Source organism: Bubalus kerabau, chromosome 15, assembly GCF_029407905.1.
Source record: "Bubalus kerabau isolate K-KA32 ecotype Philippines breed swamp buffalo chromosome 15, PCC_UOA_SB_1v2, whole genome shotgun sequence".
NCBI lineage: Eukaryota > Metazoa > Chordata > Mammalia > Artiodactyla > Bovidae > Bubalus > Bubalus kerabau.
In genome coordinates, this window is record NC_073638.1 from 56,928,392 (window position 1) to 56,950,438 (window position 22,047).

Below are 22,047 nucleotides of genomic sequence, written 5' to 3' on the forward strand. Positions count from 1 at the left end.
TTTCTCTCTTTTTTTTCTTTTTAAGGTTTGAATGTTTTAAGATGAAGAAGTCTGTAAATTACCATTTACTTTTTACCTTAGTTCTCTTCAGTTTAATAGTAACCATGGTAAGTCATATTTTATTTCTAATAAATTAAGCATGTGAACTGCCATTTATGGAGTTTGGTACATTTTGCTTCTAGTGTTTGCTTCATGCTGTTCAAACTGAAATATTTCTAAAGGAAACTCCCTTATGGATATTGCTTCTTTGTTTTCTATTTAGGTGTTATTTCTCAACAAAAAGTTGAAACAAATTTTTTTTTTTTAACAGGAAGTGGGAAAAGTCAAAAGGCAGATATTCAGTAGCAATAGAAAGCAATTAACGATTAACTTTTCCTCATGGATGAACATATTACGTCCTATTAAAAAAAGAAATTGGCTCTGATCTTTAGGGCCTCCTGTGACTATTTTAGTGCCTAAACTTTTCCAAACAGGTTGAGATAGCTGATCACTTAGGTGTGCCAGTTCATCTGTTCCCACATTTCTAGTACTACCTATAACCTGACAACTACCAAATCCACATCTTAAGCCTTAGATATCACTAATATCAGGAACCTCAATCTCAGCACATCCCAAGATGAACTTATTTACCCCTGCCCCATGATACAAACCTACTCATTATCTTTCCTACAAAATCTGCTTATGCTCTAAGTTGCTTGTCTTGGTTGCTACTGCTGCTGCTAAGTTGCTTCAGTCGTGTCCAACTCTGTGCAACCCCAGAGACGGCAGCCCACCAGGCTCCCCCATCCCTGGGATTCTCCAGGCAAGAACACTGGAGTGGGTTGCCATTTCCTTCTCCAATGCATGAAAGTGAAAAGTGAAAGTGAAGTTGCTCAGTCATGTCCGACTCTTAGCGACCCCATGGACTGCAGCCTACCAGGCTCCTCCGCTCATGGGATTTTCCAGGCAAGAATATTGGAGTGGGTTGCCATTGCCTTCTCCGCTTGTCTTGGTTAAGGACCTACTAAATACTCTGTTACTTAATAACTATGGGACTTTGGACAAGTTACTTAACCTCTTGAAATTTCCTCATTCGTAAAGTGAAAATAGTAATAAACATACATTTCATATTAGTTGTAAAACTTAATCCCTGGTACACAGTAAGGACTCCATAATTCTTTTGCCTTAAAAAAAAAAAAGCCTTTTAAGAGCCTTGCCCTTCTGCATTTCTTCTGTTACTAACAAGTGAGAATCTGAAATTATATAAAGGGAAATTAGTATTTTGAAATAGCAAATTTCAGAGTTTAAAAACATTCTGCCTTATTGAGTTTAGAGTTATACGTATATAGATATTTCATACACATCTTACTGTTAAAGCTTTCTGGTTGCTTGAAGGAAATGATCTACTCTTGTAATGAAGGAACTTCCTCCAGGAATAAGAAGTTCTGTAGCAAATTGTAAAATTACATAAAATTTGTGAGATCAGCAGTACATTAAATGAGGCTATAGAGATGTATAAAAATGGTCCTTCCTGACAAAAACATTATTGCCTTGTAGGGGAGAGAAGCAAACTAATGAATGCAATAACGTTTATAAATTGACAGTCTGGTAGAAAGAAGGATGAGTGGTGGATTCTGCTAAGTAGAAAAAAAAAACTCAGAAAAGACTTCAAGAAAGAGGTATAATTTGAGCTGAATCTTAAAAGATGAGTGTTTACCAGCAGGGGCATTTGCTAACCCAGTGAAGCATGGCATGTTTAAAGATACAGAAGCATGAAACTAGCCTCTTTGGGGTAGCAGTATACTTTTTGGAGCCTAGGATGAGAAAGAGACAGGAAGATACGAATAAGGCCAAACAGAAAGGCTAGAGCAATGTCATGGGAAGGCTTTGAAATTTGGACTTTGTCTTGTAAGTGATAGGAGTCATTTCAGATTTGTGATTTAAATTTTGACTCCTCTCTACCATTTCTTTTTAAAGGTGTACTCTTACAGGGCAATAAATGCATACAATAAGTGGGCATTGAACTTAGTCACCCACATGACATTGGAGCCTGAAACTAGAGTTTGTGTAACTGAAAATGTTTCTCAGTGAATGCATTAGAGATTTTTGGAAGCAGAAGAAAGAACAAGAAATTTATTTTAAATGTTTTTACTTATTAGCATATATTATGTGCTAGAGACTTGAGCATATTTTGGCTAATTATTGCTAACTATTATTATTCCCATTATCCAGATAAGGAAAAATGAGTCTTTTGGTTAAATGACTTGCTCAGACATGTAGCAAGTAAGTGGCAGTTTGAAATTTTACTGCTAAGCCCAGTGTTCTTGCTATTGTGAAACAGATCTGCTGCAGGGATTGTCAGCATAACCTCTTCAGCTCTGATGAGTATTCATGCATCTGTGCTCCCTGATGCTCATGCAGAGGCCAAGAGGCCAGAGTAGTCCACAACAGCTGTGAAACATTTAGTTTACCTTGAAGAAGCTCGGGCTTCCCTAGTGACTCAGCAGTAAAGAATCTGCCTGGGGTACAGGAGACATAGGTTCAATCCCTGAGTCGGAAAGATCCCTTGGAGAAGGAAATGGCAACCCACTCTAGTATTCTTGCCTGAGAAATCTCATGGACAGAGGAGCCTGGCAGGCTACAGTTCCTGGGGTCGCAACAGTCAGACATAACTTAGCGACTAAATGACAACATGATGAAGCTAGCCGTGGTGCAGACACACCTGAGGTAGTAGCCCTTTTGTGGCAGCCATGTAATCTGATTGGTTTCACGTGGCTGGAGTCAGTTCTAGGATGCAAAACGAGGGAAGCCAGAGACGTATGAGATTTGCAAGGTAGTAGGTATAGGTTTTCTTTCCCCTTCATAAGGCACTCCTTTCACATCTATTTCTTTTAATCTTTTTCAGGTTTACCTTAAGGTAAAGGAGCCTATATTCCATCAGGTAATTTTTGAAAATTATTACACATTTTATTACTTAAGCTGCTTTGTATTTTCCTTTTCTAGTATATTATATGCATACACAACTTATGTAAATGAAATGGTGGATGCTCTACGAAAGAACAGTGTTTAAAACAGATTGCAGACAAGCTCCTATAGGAGGTGTAAGCAAAACAAATACCAAGAACATTCAATAGCCAGGCTCCACTAGTTGTTGTTAGACAATCATGCAGGTGCAGCATTGCTCTCATAAGCACAAAAAACCAGGAAGTGTTATTCACATGCACATGTAAACAGTCTTTTTTATGACATTATCTTTTAGAAAAGATATAGGGAAAATACTCAAGAAATTTTCAGTCTAACATATATGAGTTGGGAGGTTATTTATATCAAAAGAAACAAACATTAAGAAACTTTGGTATAAGAAATAGTAACTTATGTGCATCCCAGAAAGAAACTAGGGTAATATGAGTATGAGACCCTTAATAAAGAGAGCCATTGTTTATTGAGTGGTGTGATGTGCCTGTCACTATGCTCATTACTACATAGACTTTAATCTCCACAGCAGTCCTAAAAATTATGGATTATTGTCTACATTTTAAGGGAAACGAGCTCAGAGATATTAGGTAATTTGCCCCATGGTTACACAGTTATTAAGGGGCAGAGCTAGGATTCTAACTAGATTTGTTTGACTCCTGTCACTATTCTTTTAACAAAGCAGGATAGATAGAAATATATACATAAGCAAGGAAGCACATATTCCAGGAGGATTAGAGGCCTTATACTCTTTAGAATATTTTGTGTTTATATTAAAAAGTAAATGTTCCTGTAACCTTTTAAACTAAAATTAGACAATAATCATCTGAAATGTGTTTTTTAAAGAAATAAATTCCATATCCACATTATTGTGCCTAGGTTTTTTCCATAGGCCAGCTGAAAGGAGATATACTAAATAACATAGATGGTATTGGGAGGGGGGCATTCTCACTTTCCTGTTTGTTATAACTCGAAGTGATGTCATTGTGTATTTATCCCTTTATTAGAAATATTTATTAACACAGTATAAAAATAAAGTAGGTTTATGTGAAGAATACTTCAGTTTTTATAAACTTCTTACTTGAAAAATTTGAGTTAATTTTTCTACGTTTATGACCAGTTTTCTCTTGTGTTTTTTACTTATTTGGTACTGTGTTTTGTAATAAAAGGTACAAACTATTCATGTAACTTTCCATGCTGTAATTTCCTGTGTTTTTCCAATAATATTTTCTTCTCTGTGTATAGGGAAGATAAATAGATATCTGTGTATGCTGATAGGAGGGATGAAAACTTATAATTATGACTAACATCCTAGGCTTCCATTCAGTTCAGTCGCTCAGTCGTGTCCGACTCTTTGCGATCCCGTGAACCGCAGCACGCCAGGCCTCCCTGTCCGTCACCAACTCCCGGAGTTCACTCAAACTCATGTCTATCGAGTTGGTGATGCCATCCAACCATCTCACCCTCTGTCGTCCCCTTCTCCTCCTGCCCTCAATCTTTCCCAGCATCAGGGTCTTTTCAAATGAGTCAGCTGTTTGCATCTAGGCTTAGAGATTAAAAATCAGGATAGGGAAATGAAGAAGTAGAGGAATGCTAGATGAAGTGGATAAGCAATCTGAAGGTAGGTATTCATTCATTCGTTTATTCGTTAGATGTTTGCTGTATACTTTCTAAGTACCAAATTCTGAGCCTGATTTTGGAAATAAAGAGGCAGTAGAGCACAGACTTAAGATCTAAAGTCAGGCATAACTGAATCCAAGCTAGTCTTCCACTTACTGTGTAAGTTACTTAACTTTATTGAGCTTTGGTTTCCTCATTATTCAACAAACAGTTTTTAAGTACCTTCAGTATACCAGGTGCTGTACTAGGCACAGGAGATATAGTCAATTCAGTTCAGTTCAGTCGCTCAGTCGTGTCCGACTTTTTGCGACCCCATGGATCCCAGCACGCCAGGCCTCCCTGTCCATCACCAACTCCTGGAGTTCACTCAAACTCATGTCCATCGAGTCGGTGATGCCATCCAGCCATCTCATCCTCTGTCATCCCCTTCTTCTCCTGCCCCCAATCCCTCCCAGCATCAGTCTTTTCCAATGAGTTAACTTCGCATCAGGTGGCCAAAGTATTGGAGTTTCAGCTTTAGCATCAGTCCTTCCAATGAACACCCAGGACTGATCTCCTTTAGGATGGACTGGTTGGACCTCCTTGCAGTCCAAGGGACTCTCAAGAGTCTTCTCCAACACCACTGTTCAAAAGCATCAATTCTTTGGCGCTCAGCTTTCTTCACAGTCCAACTCTCACATCCATACTTGACCACTGGAAAAACCATATCGTTGACTAGATGTACCTGTGTTGGCAAAGTAATGTCTCTGCTTTTGAATATGCTATCTAGGTTGGTCATAACTTTCCTTCCAAGGAGTAAGCGTCTTTTAATTTCATGGCTGCGGTCACCATCTGCAGTGATTTTGGAGCCCCCCAAAATAAAGTCTGACACTGTTTCCCCATCTATTTTCCATGAAGTGATGGGGCCAGATGCCATAATCTTAGTTTTCTGAATGTTGAGCTTTAAGCCAACTTTTTCACTCTCCTCTTTCACTTTCATCAGGAGGGTTTTTAGTTCCTCTTCACTTTCTGCCTTAAGGGTGGTATCATCTGCATATCTGTGGTTATTGATATTTCTCCCAGCAATCTTGATTCCAGCTTGTGCTTCTTCCAGCCCAGCGTTTCTCATGATGTACTCTGTGTAAAGCGTCTGCCTACAATGCGGGAGACCCAGGTTCAATCCCTGGGTCGGGAAGATCTCCTGGAAAAGGGAATGGCAACCCACTCCAGTATTCTTCCCCGCCCAAAAAAAAAAGCGGAGATATACTAGTGAGTGAAATGATGACATCTCTGCTCTTATAGAGCTCAATAGACTGCATCTCTAAAGTTGGTATAATAATTTCCTAAAGTTGTCTAAGTTTAAATGAAATAATGCATTTAAACCTAGCATGTAAAGAAAGTAAAAGAAAGTGAAGTTTCTCAGTCGTGCCCAACTGTTTGCGACCCCATGGATAGTAGCCTGCACCAAGCTCCTCCGTCCATGGGATTTTCAAGACAAGAGTACTGGAGTGGGTTACCGTTTCCTTCTCCAGGGAATCTTCCCAACCCAGGGATCGAACCCAGGTCTCTCACATTGTAGACAGATGGTTTACTGTCTGAGCCACCAGGGAAGTCCAGAGTAAATGTTAACTAGTATTAATATACTACATGGCTGTTGGTCTCAGAACTCACTATCTGATCAGGATGATTAACTTGTAAAAATGTGTTTGTAGTATATATGCTTTATAATAAATATGTAAAAGAAGTACTAATGCAGGCAAAGACAGTCTATTACCTAGATGACTCAAAATAGAATTACAAAATATACTTACTGTAAGTAGGTAAATAATTGCTTTCTTTGGTACTGAAGAGCAATAGTAAGGAAAACCCGCTCACTGTTTTGATACAGTAGTATTCCTTGCTACTTTGTTAAGTTTTATTTAAAGAGAATTTAGCCTCAGATGTCTGATCTAGAGTATCCTATGCTGATCTGTTAAGTAATTATAATTGATACTTTCTATTTATGGCTTTAAAAAAAACTTATCCCTAATTATCTTCTGAGTATCATTTTTAAGAAAAGAGACCTTATTCTGAGAATCTTCTAATTGTCAAAGTTTAGAGTATTTTTCTTTCATATAAGTGTTGATGTTTTTATTTGTAGAAACTTGGAAAAATTGCTTTGGAATTTGTAAGTGGAAAAATTGTTTTGGAATTTGTGACAAGATTTTTCAAAATCTTAAAAATAATGAAAAAGGAAAGCAGAGCAATGTGGTTTGATCTAAAGGAACTCTGACTTAAGGCTGGGATCTTTATTTCTTACTACTTTGATTTCTTAAAGTTCAGAATCTCAGTATCTTGCTATTTTATTATCCATCAACAGATTTCTTGTTGTACAATCCAGTATTGTATTCTCCAATATCTTTATCTGTAAAATGTTCAAAACAAGGATATGTACTATTTCATAAAGATTATATAAAAATAATTAATATAAGATAATGCAAAGCATAAGGCAATAAGCATAATAATACTGTGTAATACCAAAATTACTTAGTAAGATGTAAGATGACGTGCATAAATTTCTGCCTATGATGATCATGGAAGGCTTCTAAAAGAGATACTTGAGTTGAGCTAGACAAGAAGTAGTGATAGTAGTGATGTGTGTTTGCTTATTCGCTCAGTCGTGTCTGACTCTTACGACCCCATAGACTGTAGCCCACTAGGCTCTTCTGTCCATGGGACTCTCCAGGGAAGAATCCTGGAGTGGGTTGCCATTTCCTTCTCCAGGGGATTTCCTCACCCAGGAATCAAACCCAGGTCTCCTGCCTTGCAGGCAGATTCATTACCTACTGAGCTACAAGGGAAGCCCCGATAGTAGTGATAGTAAAATTAGAAGTACCTGTCACAACAAGGATGATTGTCTTGCTAACCAGATTAGCTTCCCTGAGGAAGAATATACTGATAACAGTTCTACTTTATTGAGTCCAAGGTGATCCAGACATCTGAAAGGGAGCCAAATGCTATTTATTTAACTTGATGGCCTTGCGAAAGATAATATTCAAATCACATAGCTGTCACATTGAATAGAAACACCAGCATGTCTTAAGGAGGAAAACAAAAACAAAAGCATACATGAGCATAGATTAAATGGACATTTAAGAAATAATGTAACCCTTTTAAAGAAGCTAATTGATCAGTAGTTGAGTATCTCAGATGAGATCTCATCTAATGTCTCAAAGAGTACTGTTGCTTAAAATCTTCTTGCCAAAGTAGATGTCTCCTAAAGATTGTTTCTCGACATGGCACATCAGTATTTTATTACTGTGCCTTCTAATTTGACACTCAAGGTTTGCAGGAAAGGACACACTATGTAAACAATTTGAAAAGCAGAAACTTGGATTTTTAACACTTTTAAATTTTTATTCTATCATGTTTTGTTTGTGCCATTTTATTACAAATTAAAGTAGAAGGATATATAAGCACACTGGAAAAGAAGCTGACTTTTTTATTGTCTACTAAATATTGTGCTAAATATTATATATTCTTTCATATAGTTTATGTAGATTGACCAACTCATTATCTTATTAAAATATCAGCAAATCTGTTTAGGAATTGGGATTATCTTCATTTTATAGATGAGATAACTGAGAATCAGAAAGGTTAAATAATTTGCCCAGTGTTCAGCTCATTGATTGGAGAACTGGACATTGAACCCAGATCCTTTTTTCCCCCGAAACCCATATTACTTTTATGATATGTCCCTATAGGTAATTACTTGGGAATCTAATTTATTGTCTGAAAGATCTGTTTTTCAAAAGAATGAAAAGTACTATTTAGATTTTTGTGCAATAGTGAACTTGGAAGAATGTGAAGACCAAATATATAAAACTTAGGGATAGCTGTGCTTTACTTTAAATCTCAGTTCAGTTATCAATTAAAAAAACTGCCCAAAGTCAAATATAAGTGAAGTACTTTGGGAATAAAAAGAGATTAAGTAATTTTTATAGAAGGATATTTGGAAGGCTTCACACAGGAAATGACATTTGAGGAAGATTTATTTGACCATGGAACTCTTTTTTTTTTTTCTTTTCATTGAATATCTCTTAATATCCCTCAGCACAGTGGTATTCTGGGGTCTTATTTGCGAAATCTTATGCTAAATACAAGATCATGTAGAACATGACAAGAGAAAGAAGAATGGAACCAAATTGTGAATCATTGACTGTCATGCTAGAGTTTGGAACTTATTTTGTCATTGACAGAGACATAACATTATAGTAGTTGCATGTAGGCTGGATTAGAAGGCTGTATAGTTTGGGCAGAATTAAGATTTTAAACTAGTTCTGAATACCTACAAAAACTATGCTTTTACAAAGTCTCATTGCCTTATGAGTCTTATGAAATTATGTTACAGTTAAAAAGTAGTATCTGCATTTAGCTTACTACTATTTAAACTATCATCTAATTATGTAGGAAGCACCAGCCTTTTAGCCTTATCATATGAGAATTGTTCAGTCACTAAGTCATGTCCTACTCTTTGCAACCTCATGAACTACAGCACGCCAGAGAATAATTTATACTATTAACTCCCAAAATGAAATGCCTCTTACATCAGTATTTTGACTATGATTATAAAAATATGAAACCAGTCACCTAGTTCAGTCCCTTCATTTTACAAATGGGAATCCAAGAGTAAGATGAGTGAATGGACTTATTCAAGTGACTTACGTATTGAAACAGTAATCAGGTGGTAGAAAAATCTGGATTCCCCTGACTGTAGCCCTTGGCTTTTTCTGTTAGAGGCTCCCTTTACTATGTTTGGGCAATTGAATGAGTTCATTACAAACTCCAAATGCCTAAATCTCATTACTTATTACCACCATTCCCACTCACTGGTACTTTATCCACAAATCCCTACCTGATCTCCCACCCTCATAAATGTTTCTTGACCACAGATGAGCTGAGTGCCTTTCTCCAAGAGTGAAAGACTTGAACCCATTCTGGGCATTTAATGTGAAGCTGTTAATTATTCCAGTGGGTTAGTATGGAATTCTTTATTGTCTAAATGTCTTTTACTTTTAAACAATATCAGAATTACAGAAAAGCTGCAAGGATGATAAAAAGAACTTTTGCCCCAAACCACGTGAAAGTTTATTGTCAACATGTTGGAACATGATGACTTATGATAGTGTCTAATAGACATCTCCATTGTGTAATTGTTCTCTGTCCTTTCATAATTAATAACTTGGTAGTAAAGTACTTTGAGATTTATGAAAATACTCTTAATTATTAAACTTTGAATTTATTTATTTTTATCTGTTTGGACTCTCTCTTATATTCCTACTTTATGCAGTATTCACTGATTTGTAACTATCATGATTTATTTTGGTATATCATGATTTCCATACAAAGAAAAGGTGGCAAGGATACACAGAAAAAGTGTACAAAAAAGATCTTCATGACCCAGATAACCATGATGGTATGATCACTCACCTAGAGCCAAACATCCTGGAATGTGAAGACAGGTGGGCCTTAGGAAGCATCACTACGAGCAAAGCTAGTGGAGGTGATAGAATTCCAGTTGAGCTATTTCAAATTCTAAAAGATGATGCTATGAAAGTGCTGCACTCAATATGCCAGCAAATTTGGAAAACTCAGCAGTGGCCACAGGACTGGAAAAGGTCAGTTCTCATTCCAGTCCCAAAGAAGGCCAATGCCAAAGAATGCTCAAACTACCACACAATTGCACTCATCTCACACGCTAGCAAAGCAATGCTCAAAATTCTCCAATCCAGGCTTCAACAGGAAGTGAACTGTGAACTTCCAGGTGTTCAAGCTGGATGTCGAAAGGGCAGAGGAACCATAGACCAAATTGCCAACATCCTCTGGATCATCAAAAAAGCAAGAGAGTTCCAGAAAAACAACTACTTCTACTTTATTGACTATGCCAAAGCCTTTGACTGTGTGGATCACAACAAACTGTGGAAAATTCTGAGAGATGGGAATACCAGACCACATGACTTGCCTCCTGAGAAATCTGTAAGCAGGTCACGAAGCAACAGTTAGAACTGGACATGAAACAATAGACTGGTTCCAAATTGGGAAAGGAGTACATCAAGGCTGTATATTGTCACCCTGCTTATTTAACTTATATACAGAGTACATTATGTGAAATGCCAGACTGGATGAAACACAAGCTGGAATCAAGATTGCTGGGAGAAATGTCAATAACCTCAGATATGCAGATGATACCACCTTTATGGCAGAAAGCTAAGAAGAACTAAAGAAACTCTTGATGAAAGTAAAAGAAGAGAGTGAAAAGGCTGGCTAAAAACTCAACATTCAGAAAACTAAGATCATGACATCCGGTCCCATCACTCCATGGCAAATAGATGGGGAAACAATGTAAACAGTGGCAGACTTTATTTTTTGAGGCTCCAAAATCACTGAAGATGGTGACCGCAGCCATGAAATTAAAAGATGCTTGCTCCTTAGAAGAAAAGCTCTGACCAACCTAGATAGCCTATTAAAAAGCAGAGACACGGTCCCTCTAGTCAAAGCTGTGGTTTTTCTAGTAGTCATATATAGATGTGAAAGTTGGACTAAAAAGAAAGCTAAGCGCCAAAGAATTGATGCTTTTGAACTGTGTTGTTGGAGAAGACTCTTGAGAGTCCCTTGAACTGCAAAGAGATCCAACCAGTCAATCCTAAAGGTTGTCAGTCCTGAATATTCGCTGGAAGGACTGATGCTGAAGCTGAATCTCTAATACTTTGGCCACCTGATGCTAAGAACTGACTCATTGGAAAAGACCCTGATGCTGGGAAAGAGTGAAGGCGGGAGGAGAAGGGGAAGATAGAGGATGAGATGGTTGGATGGCATCACTGACTCGATGGACATGAGTTTGAGCCAGCTCTGGGAGTTGGCGATGGACAGGGAAGCCTGGCATGCTACAGTCCATGGGGTCACAAAGAGTCGGACACGATTGAGCAACTGAACTGAACTGAACTATCATGATATATTTTGGTATACAAATTGTCTCAGATTTCGCCATTGGAGCAATTTCAGGCTGGTATCTATGTCCTTTTGACCTGTTCCCATCACTCTTTGAATATGTTTTACTTTTTGGCACAAGATGTTCTTGACTCATCTTGTTCTTTCCCTGCTCCAGGCCTGATCTCCATGGAGCCTTGGTTTCTTTTATTGGAGAATGGAATTTAGAAACCAGATCCAAGTGCTGGATATGTGGTTACATATGTCTCTCCTCTATTAGACTGAGCTGTTTGCGGTCAGAAATAGGGTATCTTTTCATCTTTGAATGACACATGCCTAGTCCAATGTCTGTCACACAGTCTGTGTTCAATAATTTGTGGTTGTTTAGTCGCTCAGTTGTGTCTGACTCTTTTGTGACCCTGTGGACTGTAGCTCACCAGGCTTCTCTGTCCGTGGGATTTCACAGGCAAGAATACTGGAGTAGGTTGCCAGTTCCTTCTCCAGGAGATCTTCCTGACCCAGGAATAAAACCTGTGTCTCTTGCATCCCAGGCAGTTTCTTTACTGCTGAGTCACTCAGAATTCTCATTCAGTAAGTACTTGTTAGAAAATAAAGTGGCCAGGTATTTGGAACCCCTCTCTATGTTTTTGCTTGATCCATGGAATAGACCATAATGAATAAGTCATGGAGAATGTAGCTCTGAAGAAATATTGAAAGTCAGTCTCCCTCATTATCAAAATAATTATTGTATATCTACAGTTTTTGACTTCCCTGGTGGCTCAGATTGGTAAAGCATCTGCCTGCATTGTGGGGACCCGGGTTAAATCCCTGAGTTGGAAAGCTCCCCTGGAGAAGTAAATGGCAACCCACTCCAGTACTCCTGCTTGGAAAATCCCATGGACAGAGGAGCCTGGTACTACAGTCCACAGGGTCACAAAGAGTCGGACACGACTGAGCAACTTAACTTCATTTCACTTCACTTCACAGTTTTTCAGGTCCCACACTATAGCCTCAGCCTACTTAATTTGCCCTCTTTTACCTCTCTGTTTCATCTGTCTTCAAATCTTTCCACATAGGCATCTTAATGCCACATCACAGAATAAAAAATTGTTTTTCTGCCTTGCTCAAGAAATCTTTCTTTTTACTGATAAACAAAATCACAACATGCCTTTTTCCTAGGCTTCTTAGGGATAAGTACCAGGTCTCAGCTTACACACAGTATATTTCTATGATGCTTTAGCAGCGAGAAAATGCAAATATTATTTTTATTATACTCTTTGGAGTTTGGAGATTGAAAAAATTATTAAATATGGAGAGATATGAAAATTCCTTATAGAAATCTTTTAAAATGAAAATTGTAGAGAATGGGAAAGTACATTCTGTTATCTTTTTATTTAAAAATGAGTAATCTTAGAAGACTCGTGAGAGTCCCTTGGACAGCAAGGAGATCAAGGCAGTCAATCCTAAAGGAAATCAACCCTGAATATTCATTTGAAGGACTGTGGCTGGAGCTGCAGCTCCAATACTTTGGTCACCTGATGCTAGAAACAACTTGTTGGAAAAGACCCTGATGCTGGGGAAAATTGAGGGCAAGAGGAGAATGGGGTGACAGAGGTTCAGATGGTTGGATGGCATCCCTGACTCAATGGACATGAGTTTGAGCAAACTCCGGGAGATAAGTAAAGTATAGAGAAGCCTGGGGTGCTGCAGGTCATGAGGTTGCAAAGAGTCAAACATGACTTAGTAACTGAACAACAACAACAGTCTTTGAATATGCATAAAAAAAGGGTTATGTGGACACTTCTAGCTCTAAGAAAACCTAGGAAATCAAGCTTTTATAGCTGGACATATAACCATCCTAATAAGATCAGTCTTTTATAAAGACAGAGGCAGGAGTAGATACTGAGTAGGCCACTGCGGGGTCTGCCTCAGGTTCCTAGGGGAGAATAAACATATATAGGATAGCCAGGCCATGGAAGCAGCCTAGATGTCCGTCAGCAGACAAATGGATAAGAAAGCTGTGGTACATATACACAATGGAATATTACTCAGCTATTAAAAAGAATGCATTTAAATCAGTTCTAATGAGATGGATGAAACCGGAGCCTATTATACAGAGTGAAGTAAGTCAGAAAGAAATACACCAATACAGTATATTAACACATATATATGGAACTTAGAAAGATGGTAACGATGACCCTATATGCAAGACTGCAAAAGAGACACAGAGGTAAAGAACAGACTTTTGGACTCTGGGTGAAGGCGAGGGTGGGATGATTTGAGAGAATAGCATTGAATCATGTATATTATCATATGTGAAATAGGTCGCCAGTCCAGGTTTGATGCATGAGACAGGGTGCTCAGGGCTGGTGCACTGGGATGACCCTGAGGGATGGGATGGGAGGGGGGTTCGGGGTGGGAAACACATGTACACCCATGGCTGATTCATGTCAGTATATGGCAAAAACCACTATGATATTGTAAAGTAATTAGCCTCCAATTAAATAAATTAAAAAAATATATATATATAGGATAGAGATCTTTGTGAAGAAAAGAAAATTTATTTGGAAAATCCCCATTGTACTTCCAGGGTATAGGTTGTTATCCACCATTAGATATGTTTAACATGCTCTCTGAATAATCCATTTCTTTTGACTTCTCTATGCTAATGATTTGTAAATCTGTTAATTAAGCTCAGTTTTTTCTTCTAAGATTTAGATCCAAGTATCCAACTCCTGTTACAGATCTCCACTTGGCTATCTAACTGACACCTCAAAGTCTGAACATACACAGAAATGAAATAAACATTTTCATCCCTTGTCTTTGTTTTCATATTATTCTTTAACCCAATAAACAGTTTATGCACTCAACTGCCCAAGTCATAAACCAGGCCATCATAGATGTTCCCAACTTTTCAGTTCAGTTCAGTTCAGTCGCTCAGTTGTGTCTGACTCTTTGCGACCCCATGAATCGCAGCACGCCAGGCCTCCCTGTCCATCACCAACTCCTAGAGTTCACCGAGACTCACGTCCATCGAGTCAGTGATGCCATCCAGCCATCTCATCCTCTGTCGTCCCCTTCTCCTGCCCCCAGTCCTCCCAGCATCAGAGTCTTTTCCAATGAGTCACTCTTCACATGAGGTGGCCAAAGTACTGGAGTTTCAGCTTTAGCATTATTCCTTCCAAAGAACACCCAGGACTGATCTCTTTTAGAATGGAGTGGTTGGATCTCCTTGCAGTCCAAGGGACTCTCAAGAGTCTTCTCCAACACCACAGTTCAAAAGCATCAATTCTTCGGCGCTCAGCTTTCTTCACAGTCCAACTCTCACATCCATACATGACCACAGGAATTTATACCATATCTTAAAGTTGTTCTAAACCTTATTATCTCCCTAATCTATCCATTTTTCTCCTTTCCCATTGATAATACCCTAATTCAGGCCTCCGTGTCTCACCTAGGTCACTACAATATCTTGTCAGTGGTCAGTTTTCCATTAGTCTCACCTCCTAATTCATTCTCTGTCTACCATGACAGGGACATCTTTCTAATACATGAGTGATTATATTGAGCTACTGCTGAAACTTTAATTGACTTTGCATTGTTCTTTACATAAAGTCCCAACTCTTTAACATGACTTGTAAAGCAGATTTGATCTCTGCTTACCTTCTAACTTCATTTTCCTTGCTCTTCTCTCCAATAAGTATGTTCTAGACAGCATTACTTTTTTCTAGTCCCCACAGTGTAAGCTATGCCAGTTACTCTCTTCCACCTTCTTTTAATAATGTTTGTTATTACTAATAATTCTTGTCCTACTAATACTTCTGTTATAAAATTAAACATTATATCATCCAAAAAGTCTTTCTTTTTTTCTTTCAGTTTTATTGAGACATAAATTACATACAGCACTGTATAATTTTAAAGTGTATAACATAATGATTTGACTTACATATGTCATGAAATGATTGCCACAGTAGGTTTAGTGAACATCCATCATCTCATAGAGATACAGTATATTAATGAAGTTAAAATCATTTTTCCTTGTGATGAGACCTCTTAGAATTTACTCTTGTCAACTTTTATATATAACATATAGCAGTGTTAATTACATCTCATGTTATACATTACATCCCTAATCCATGGAAGTCTCTTTGATCTACATAAGTTTAGATTAGGTGGCCTTCCTATGTGCTTGCAAATTGCTCTGTTCAGTCCCTGTCACAGAGATAAAATACTACATTTTAACTGCATGGTTACTTATCCCTCTCCTCACCAGGTTGTAATTGCAGGGATCATGACTTTTCTATTCACTGTTGTAGCAGCATAGCTGCAATTACTGATTCAGGTGGGCAGTCAGTCTCTGAAGTGAAGTGAAAGTTGCTCAGTCGTGTTTGACTCTTTGCAATCCCATATACAGTCCATGGAATTCTCCAGGCCAGAATACTGGAATGGGTAGCCTTTCCCTTCTCCAGGGGATCTTCCCAACCCAGGGATCAAACCCAGGTCTTCCACATTGCAGGCAGATTCTTTACCAGCTGAGCCACAAGGCAAGCCCAAGAACACTAGAGTGGGTATCCTATCCCTTCTCCAGAAGATCTTCCCGACCCAAGAATTGAACCGGGGTCTCCTGCATTGCAGGTGGATTCTTTACCTACTGAGCTATCAGGGAAGCCCAGGAATCAGTCTCTAATAGACTTTAATCTAATACTGTGTTTATTTATTTTTATTGTAAAATACATGGTAGAGGATACAACAAGTATAACATATTCATCTTATCAGGAAAGTCAGAGCTAGCCTTATACACATACGTTGTGTATAAGATACACGTTTTGCCCTCTCATTCATGTACGTGTGTACATCTGCCGGGTTTGAAAGCTAAGAGTAATGGAAATCACTGTAATGTGTAGAAGCAACATCCCCTTTTTTCTTTCTTTCCTCCCCCCCCACCATTCTTTATTATGGGCATTTTTTATACTGTTCTCATGTAGTCCCCAAGGCTGCAACATGTGCAGTCCTTGACAACAAAAGCAGACACAACACTCCTCATTTATCTTACCTGTTGTTTTCAAGGCTGGGAGACCTGAGGTCATTCTCAACCAGGCCCACAGCATCCCAGGCTGTATATTAACCGTTTACACATAACATTATCTCCCCAGGGACTAGTGCAATGCTCAATAGATATGGTTGGATTCTATGTAGTAAAACACAACTAGTAGGCAAGAATCATAGCAGGGCCTTATAAGAGAGTCCAAAATAGAAAGGTTGAAAGTGAAAGTGGAAAAATATATATCATGCAAATGCTAAGCAAAAGAAAATATGATATAGTTATAATATCAGACAAAATAGGCTTTAAGTGGGGAAAATATTTCTGTTGATAGAAAAGGATTACTTTGTATATTAAAAGTGTTCAATTTGGAAAATTATAATTTAATTTATAATTTAATTTAATTTATAATTTATGTATCTTTAATATATATTGGAGAAGGAAATGGCAGTCCACTCCAGTACTATTGCCTGGAAAATCCCATGGACAGAGGAGCCTGGTAGGCTACAGTCCATGGGGTTGCAAAGAGTCGGACATGACTGAGTGACTTCACTTTAATATATATAATACCTCAAAATATATAATGAAAAAATTGACTAAACTAGAAGAAAAACTAGAGAAATGTATAATTTTAGGTTACTTTAGTGCACAATTATCAGTACCTTATAGAAGATACAGAAGACAAACAATATGATTAAAAAATTTGACCTATAGAGCAAATGTAAAATATTACACCCAACAATTGCAGAAACACTTTTTGTTCCACATTTACAGAAATTGACTATATACTTGCTCATACAGTAAGTCTTAACAAATTTCAGATGACTGTAATCGGAATATAATTTCTGACTATAAAGCAATTATATTAGAATTTAAGTAATATAATTTTAAATAACATGGATCAAAGAAATCCTGGAAATTGGAATCCTATAAATCAATGGAAAACAGTTTGACACTTATAGTAATTTTGATAATAATATGCCCTCTGATCCAGCAACTACATCCCTAGGTACATACTCTGGAGAAGTTTTTGTATGTGTGCAGTAGAATGTGTGAAACCAATACAATATTGTAAAGTTAAAAAATAAAATTAAAAAAATAAATAAATAAATAAATAAAAGAATTTGGGGGAAAAAAAAAAAAAAGAATGTTCGTAACATTGAAAACTAGAAATAACCCAAAAATGTCCATCAGCATAGCAATGGGTAAATAAGTTGTGATATTTATTTGTGCAATGTCAAAAGTGATTGAACCATGGCAACATATAAATAGATCTTAAAAGACAAAAACAAATGTATGTAATGTTATTCTATTGTAAATTAAAATTAAAAATTTAAAAACCTATTATTTAGGAGTGCATATTTAGGAGACCAGTTTAATTTAGTAAATATGTAAGGAAAAGGAAAATGTTTTTAAATGTTTATTTAAAAAGTCAGAGTGGTTTTCTCTAAGGAGTAGGGGAGAGAGTTGGACTGGGAAGAGACAACATATATCTTGACCTGAATGGTACCCAGCTATTGGCTTTATAAATATTTGTTATGTTATACCTTTATATTCTATGAAATTTTCTTGTATTTAATAATTCACACTTTTAAAAGCTAAATTTTCCCACTAGTTTCAGGTTTCCAGTTGGTAATACCTATCCAGTGCTCAGTATAGAAGAGAAAGAGGTTAGTTGTTGGAAACAAGTCTGAGAAGATGTGAGAACATATAGAATAAAGAACACAGGGGAGTGGACTAACCTCAGTCAAGAAGAAATGGGCCTCTCTTTCTTTGAAAACTAGGAATGGGAGAAAGAATACAGGGAGAGGATGCAGAAACACTTAGGAGGAGAGTTTAAAAGAGTCCAGATATATAAGAGAGGAAGTAGAATCATTTGCTAAAAGTGAACCTAACAAAAAGGGAGGGATGTCTAGGGAGTATGAAGCAGAAATACAGCATTTGTTCAGGTTTCAGCAGATATTTAAAATTTCTTGTAACCATTCAGAGTTAAAATTAATGCGGGACTTCTGATATTGGTTATTCACAAGCAGGATCTTTCCTCAAAGGTATGACTCTTAATTATTTAATTATATTAATACATATGTTCTTTGAAATGTAATGAAAAATAATAAATGTTTACATTTAACTTGGAGGGCTGTTTTTGTAGGCAAAGTATACTTCCACTGCCAAAGAATAATGATCTTACGAACTTCATTTTTCCTTTCTTCTTCAGGTCATGTATGGAATGTTGGTCTTCACTTTAGTGGTTCGATCTATTTATATTGTTACATGGTAAGTAGTTTGGATCAAAAGAGTATACTTACGTGGTAAATCTATAGCCTAAATTGAAATAACTCATAAAATCCAACTCCAGAAGGGATATTGATAGAAAACTTATAACCCAACATTCATTATGGTAGATTGCAAGGAATACTAATTCTTTAAGCAAGTTGTTAATAGGCATCATGTGAAAGCAAGACTTTTAAAATTAAAGAAATTTGAGGAAAGCTGTGTGTGATGGCCTCCTTTTGAGTATTTATAATGTACATGAGTATATTAAAGGCCTTGAAAACTCCTACAGTAGAAAGGAAAATAATTGTTTTTATGTTTCTCAAACTACTGCAGAATATGTCTCAAGAAAGGCTGTCTGTGTCACAGAGAAACAGTGTTCCAGAAAAATCATTTAGGAATTAGGCATAAACTTTTTAGAGTTTGTGAAAAATAAAATATTTCATATGAGTACCTGACACAGGGCCTCGCCATATAGCAGGTGCTCAGTAAGTAAATAGTATATGATTTATGGGTTTGTTCCTTTTTTTTTTTTTCTCTTTTATTTAAACTTTTTATTTTGAGATAATAGTAGAAACAAATGCATTTGTAAGAAATTAAATAGAGATCATCTGTACTCTTTATCAATTTCCTCAAGTGATAATGTCCTGCAAAACTATTCTGCAATATCATAACAGGATTTGACGTTGACATAGTCAAGATACAGAACAATTCTATCACCCTGTGTTGTCTTTCTGTAGCCACACCCACTTTTGCTCCTACCCCATCCCCTCACTACCTATCCTTAACCCCTAGCAACCACTAATCTGCCCTTCATTTCTCTAATTTTTTCATTTTAAGAGTGTTATATAAATGGAATCATACAGTATATATAACCAGTGGGACTGACCTTTTTCATTCAGCATAATTCACTGGAGATTGATACAAGTGATTGAATATATCAGTAGTTCGTCCCTTTTTATTGTGGATAATATTTCATGATATGGGTGTACCACAGGTTAATCATTCACCTGTTGAATAACATCTGAATTTATAGTTTTTTATTTCTAGTTTCTTACTATTACAAATAACTCTGCTATGAAAATTTGTTTACAGATAAGTTTTCATTTCTCTGAAATAAATGCCCAGAATGCTATTACTTGGTTGTATGATAGTTGTATATTTAGTTCTTTTTAAACCTGCCAGACTGTTTTCCAGAGTGGCTGTTCGATTTTGCATTCCCACCAGCACTGTATGTGTGAGCCATTTTCTCTGCATCCTTGCTAACGTTTAGTATTGTCACTATTTTTAATTTTAGCCATTCTTATAGATAAGTACTGATATCTTATTGTGGTTTTAAGTCTCATTTCCCTAATGGGTATTGATGTTGAACATATTTTCATGTGCCTACTTGCCATCTCTATATCCTTTTTGGTGAAATGTCTGTTCCTGTCTTTGTCTATTTTCTACTGAGATTGTTTCTCTTTTTCCAGTTGAGTTTTGCGCATTCTTTATATATTGTAGATCCTAATCCTTCCTCAAATATGTGGCTCACAAATATTTTCTCACAATCTGTACTAGTCTTTCCATGGTCTTCACGTGGTCTTTCACAGAGCGAAAGTTTTTAATTTTTATGAAGTCAGTTTATCAATTTTCCTTTTATATATCATACTTGGGTGTCCAGTCTAAGGACTCTATGCCTAACCCTAGGTTTTCCCTTGTTTTTTTACTAAAAGTTTTGTGTAGTTGTACATTTTACATGGAACTTTATATTTATTTTGAGTTAATTTTTATATAAGGGTAAGGATTAGGTTGAGATCCATTTTTTAGCCTTTAGATATCCAACTACTCAGGACCACTGGTTGAAATGGCCATTTTTTCAATGAATTGCTTTTGCACCTTCCTCAAAAATTATTTGAATATATTTATGTGGATGTATTTCTGAGTTTTAAAATTCTATTCTACTGATTTTGGTGTCTATTCTTCTACCAATCCTATACTCTATTGATTATTGTACCTGTAGAATAACTCTTCAAATCATATAGATTGATCCCTCTCACTTTTCTTTCAAAATTGTTTTTACTATTTGGATTTCTTTGCCTTTACATACAAGTTTTAGAATAATGTCTATATTTAAAATCTTATTGGGATTTTGATAGGAATTGCACATTGCATTAAACCATCGTATCAATTTATGAAGAACTGACATCTTTACTATGTTGAGTCTTCCAGTCTATGAACACTATGTGTCTTATGTGTCTCTTCATTTATTTGGATAATCTTTGATTTCTTCCATCAGCATTTTGGAGTTTTGATATTTTTTTTTAAACAATGGTATTATATTTTTAAATTTTGCTGTCCAAACATTTATTATGTATAAACACAGCATATTAATAATAGTACCAGAGAGATCAAGATGGCAGAATAGAAGGACATGGAGCTCACCTTCTCCCACAGATACATCTCACAGAACAGTTCTCATAATGACTACTGAACACTGCAAAAGATCTCATACAACGAAAGCTGCAAGAAAGTTCACCATGTAACTGCGTAAAACAAAAGGAAAAAAAAATACAGAATTGGGCTTTGACCTACACCCTGGGAGGGAACTATGAAACAGGAAAGATTCCCTCATCCTGGGAATGCCCTTCATCAGCTGGGAGATCAGTCAGGACAGAAAGGGAGCATCGGAGCTTCAAAGGAGTGTACAACAATTGGCTTGTGGCAGGCAAAACAGAGAGAGACCAGTACAGAAGATCTGACCACCATGCTGCACCCCCTAGCCTGAGTCATGCATCTGCTGTTACATGCAGGGGCTGAGTGCTAAAATTTGGGCTTCAGCAGACAAACCTGGGGAGAGGACTGGACTGGGGTTGGCTATATGGAGACAGCCTGAAGAAGCTGGAGTGTGGCCCAGGCCACAACTGGGGGTATGTACAAGATGGAGCCCATGTCCACCATAGAAGCCCCATTGTTAATGCACACACAAACAGAGGGGAGGGACCCTGCCATAGAAAACTTATTTTCCTCTTTGTTCACAGCAGGCACAGTTCTGCCTCTATGAGCTCTAGGAGCTTGCAAGCCCTGGCAGTTGGCCATACACTGAGGCAGGGCTGAAATCTGGGCTTGCAGCTTTGTGACTGATGGATTTACAACACTGGTGCCTTTGTAAGTTCAGTGCCTGCTGGACATCTCAGTGGATTACTTGTGCTCCTGAGCCTGGAGTGGGTCCAGATTTA

General features: G+C 37.2%; 1 protein-coding gene across 8 annotated transcripts in view; it reads left to right on the top strand.

Annotated features, from left to right (window-relative positions):
* The window catches only part of ACER3 (alkaline ceramidase 3), a 156,052-nt gene that overhangs the window by 98,420 nt on the left and 35,585 nt on the right, over positions 1-22,047 (top strand). For all 8 annotated transcript variants that reach the window (XM_055549152.1, XM_055549151.1, XM_055549154.1 and 5 more), the window contains 3 exons: positions 26-107; positions 2,885-2,920; positions 18,774-18,832. In XM_055549152.1, coding sequence (XP_055405127.1) covers positions 26-107; positions 2,885-2,920; positions 18,774-18,832 — 177 coding nt within the window. The remainder of the gene's footprint in view (positions 1-25; positions 108-2,884; positions 2,921-18,773; positions 18,833-22,047) is intronic.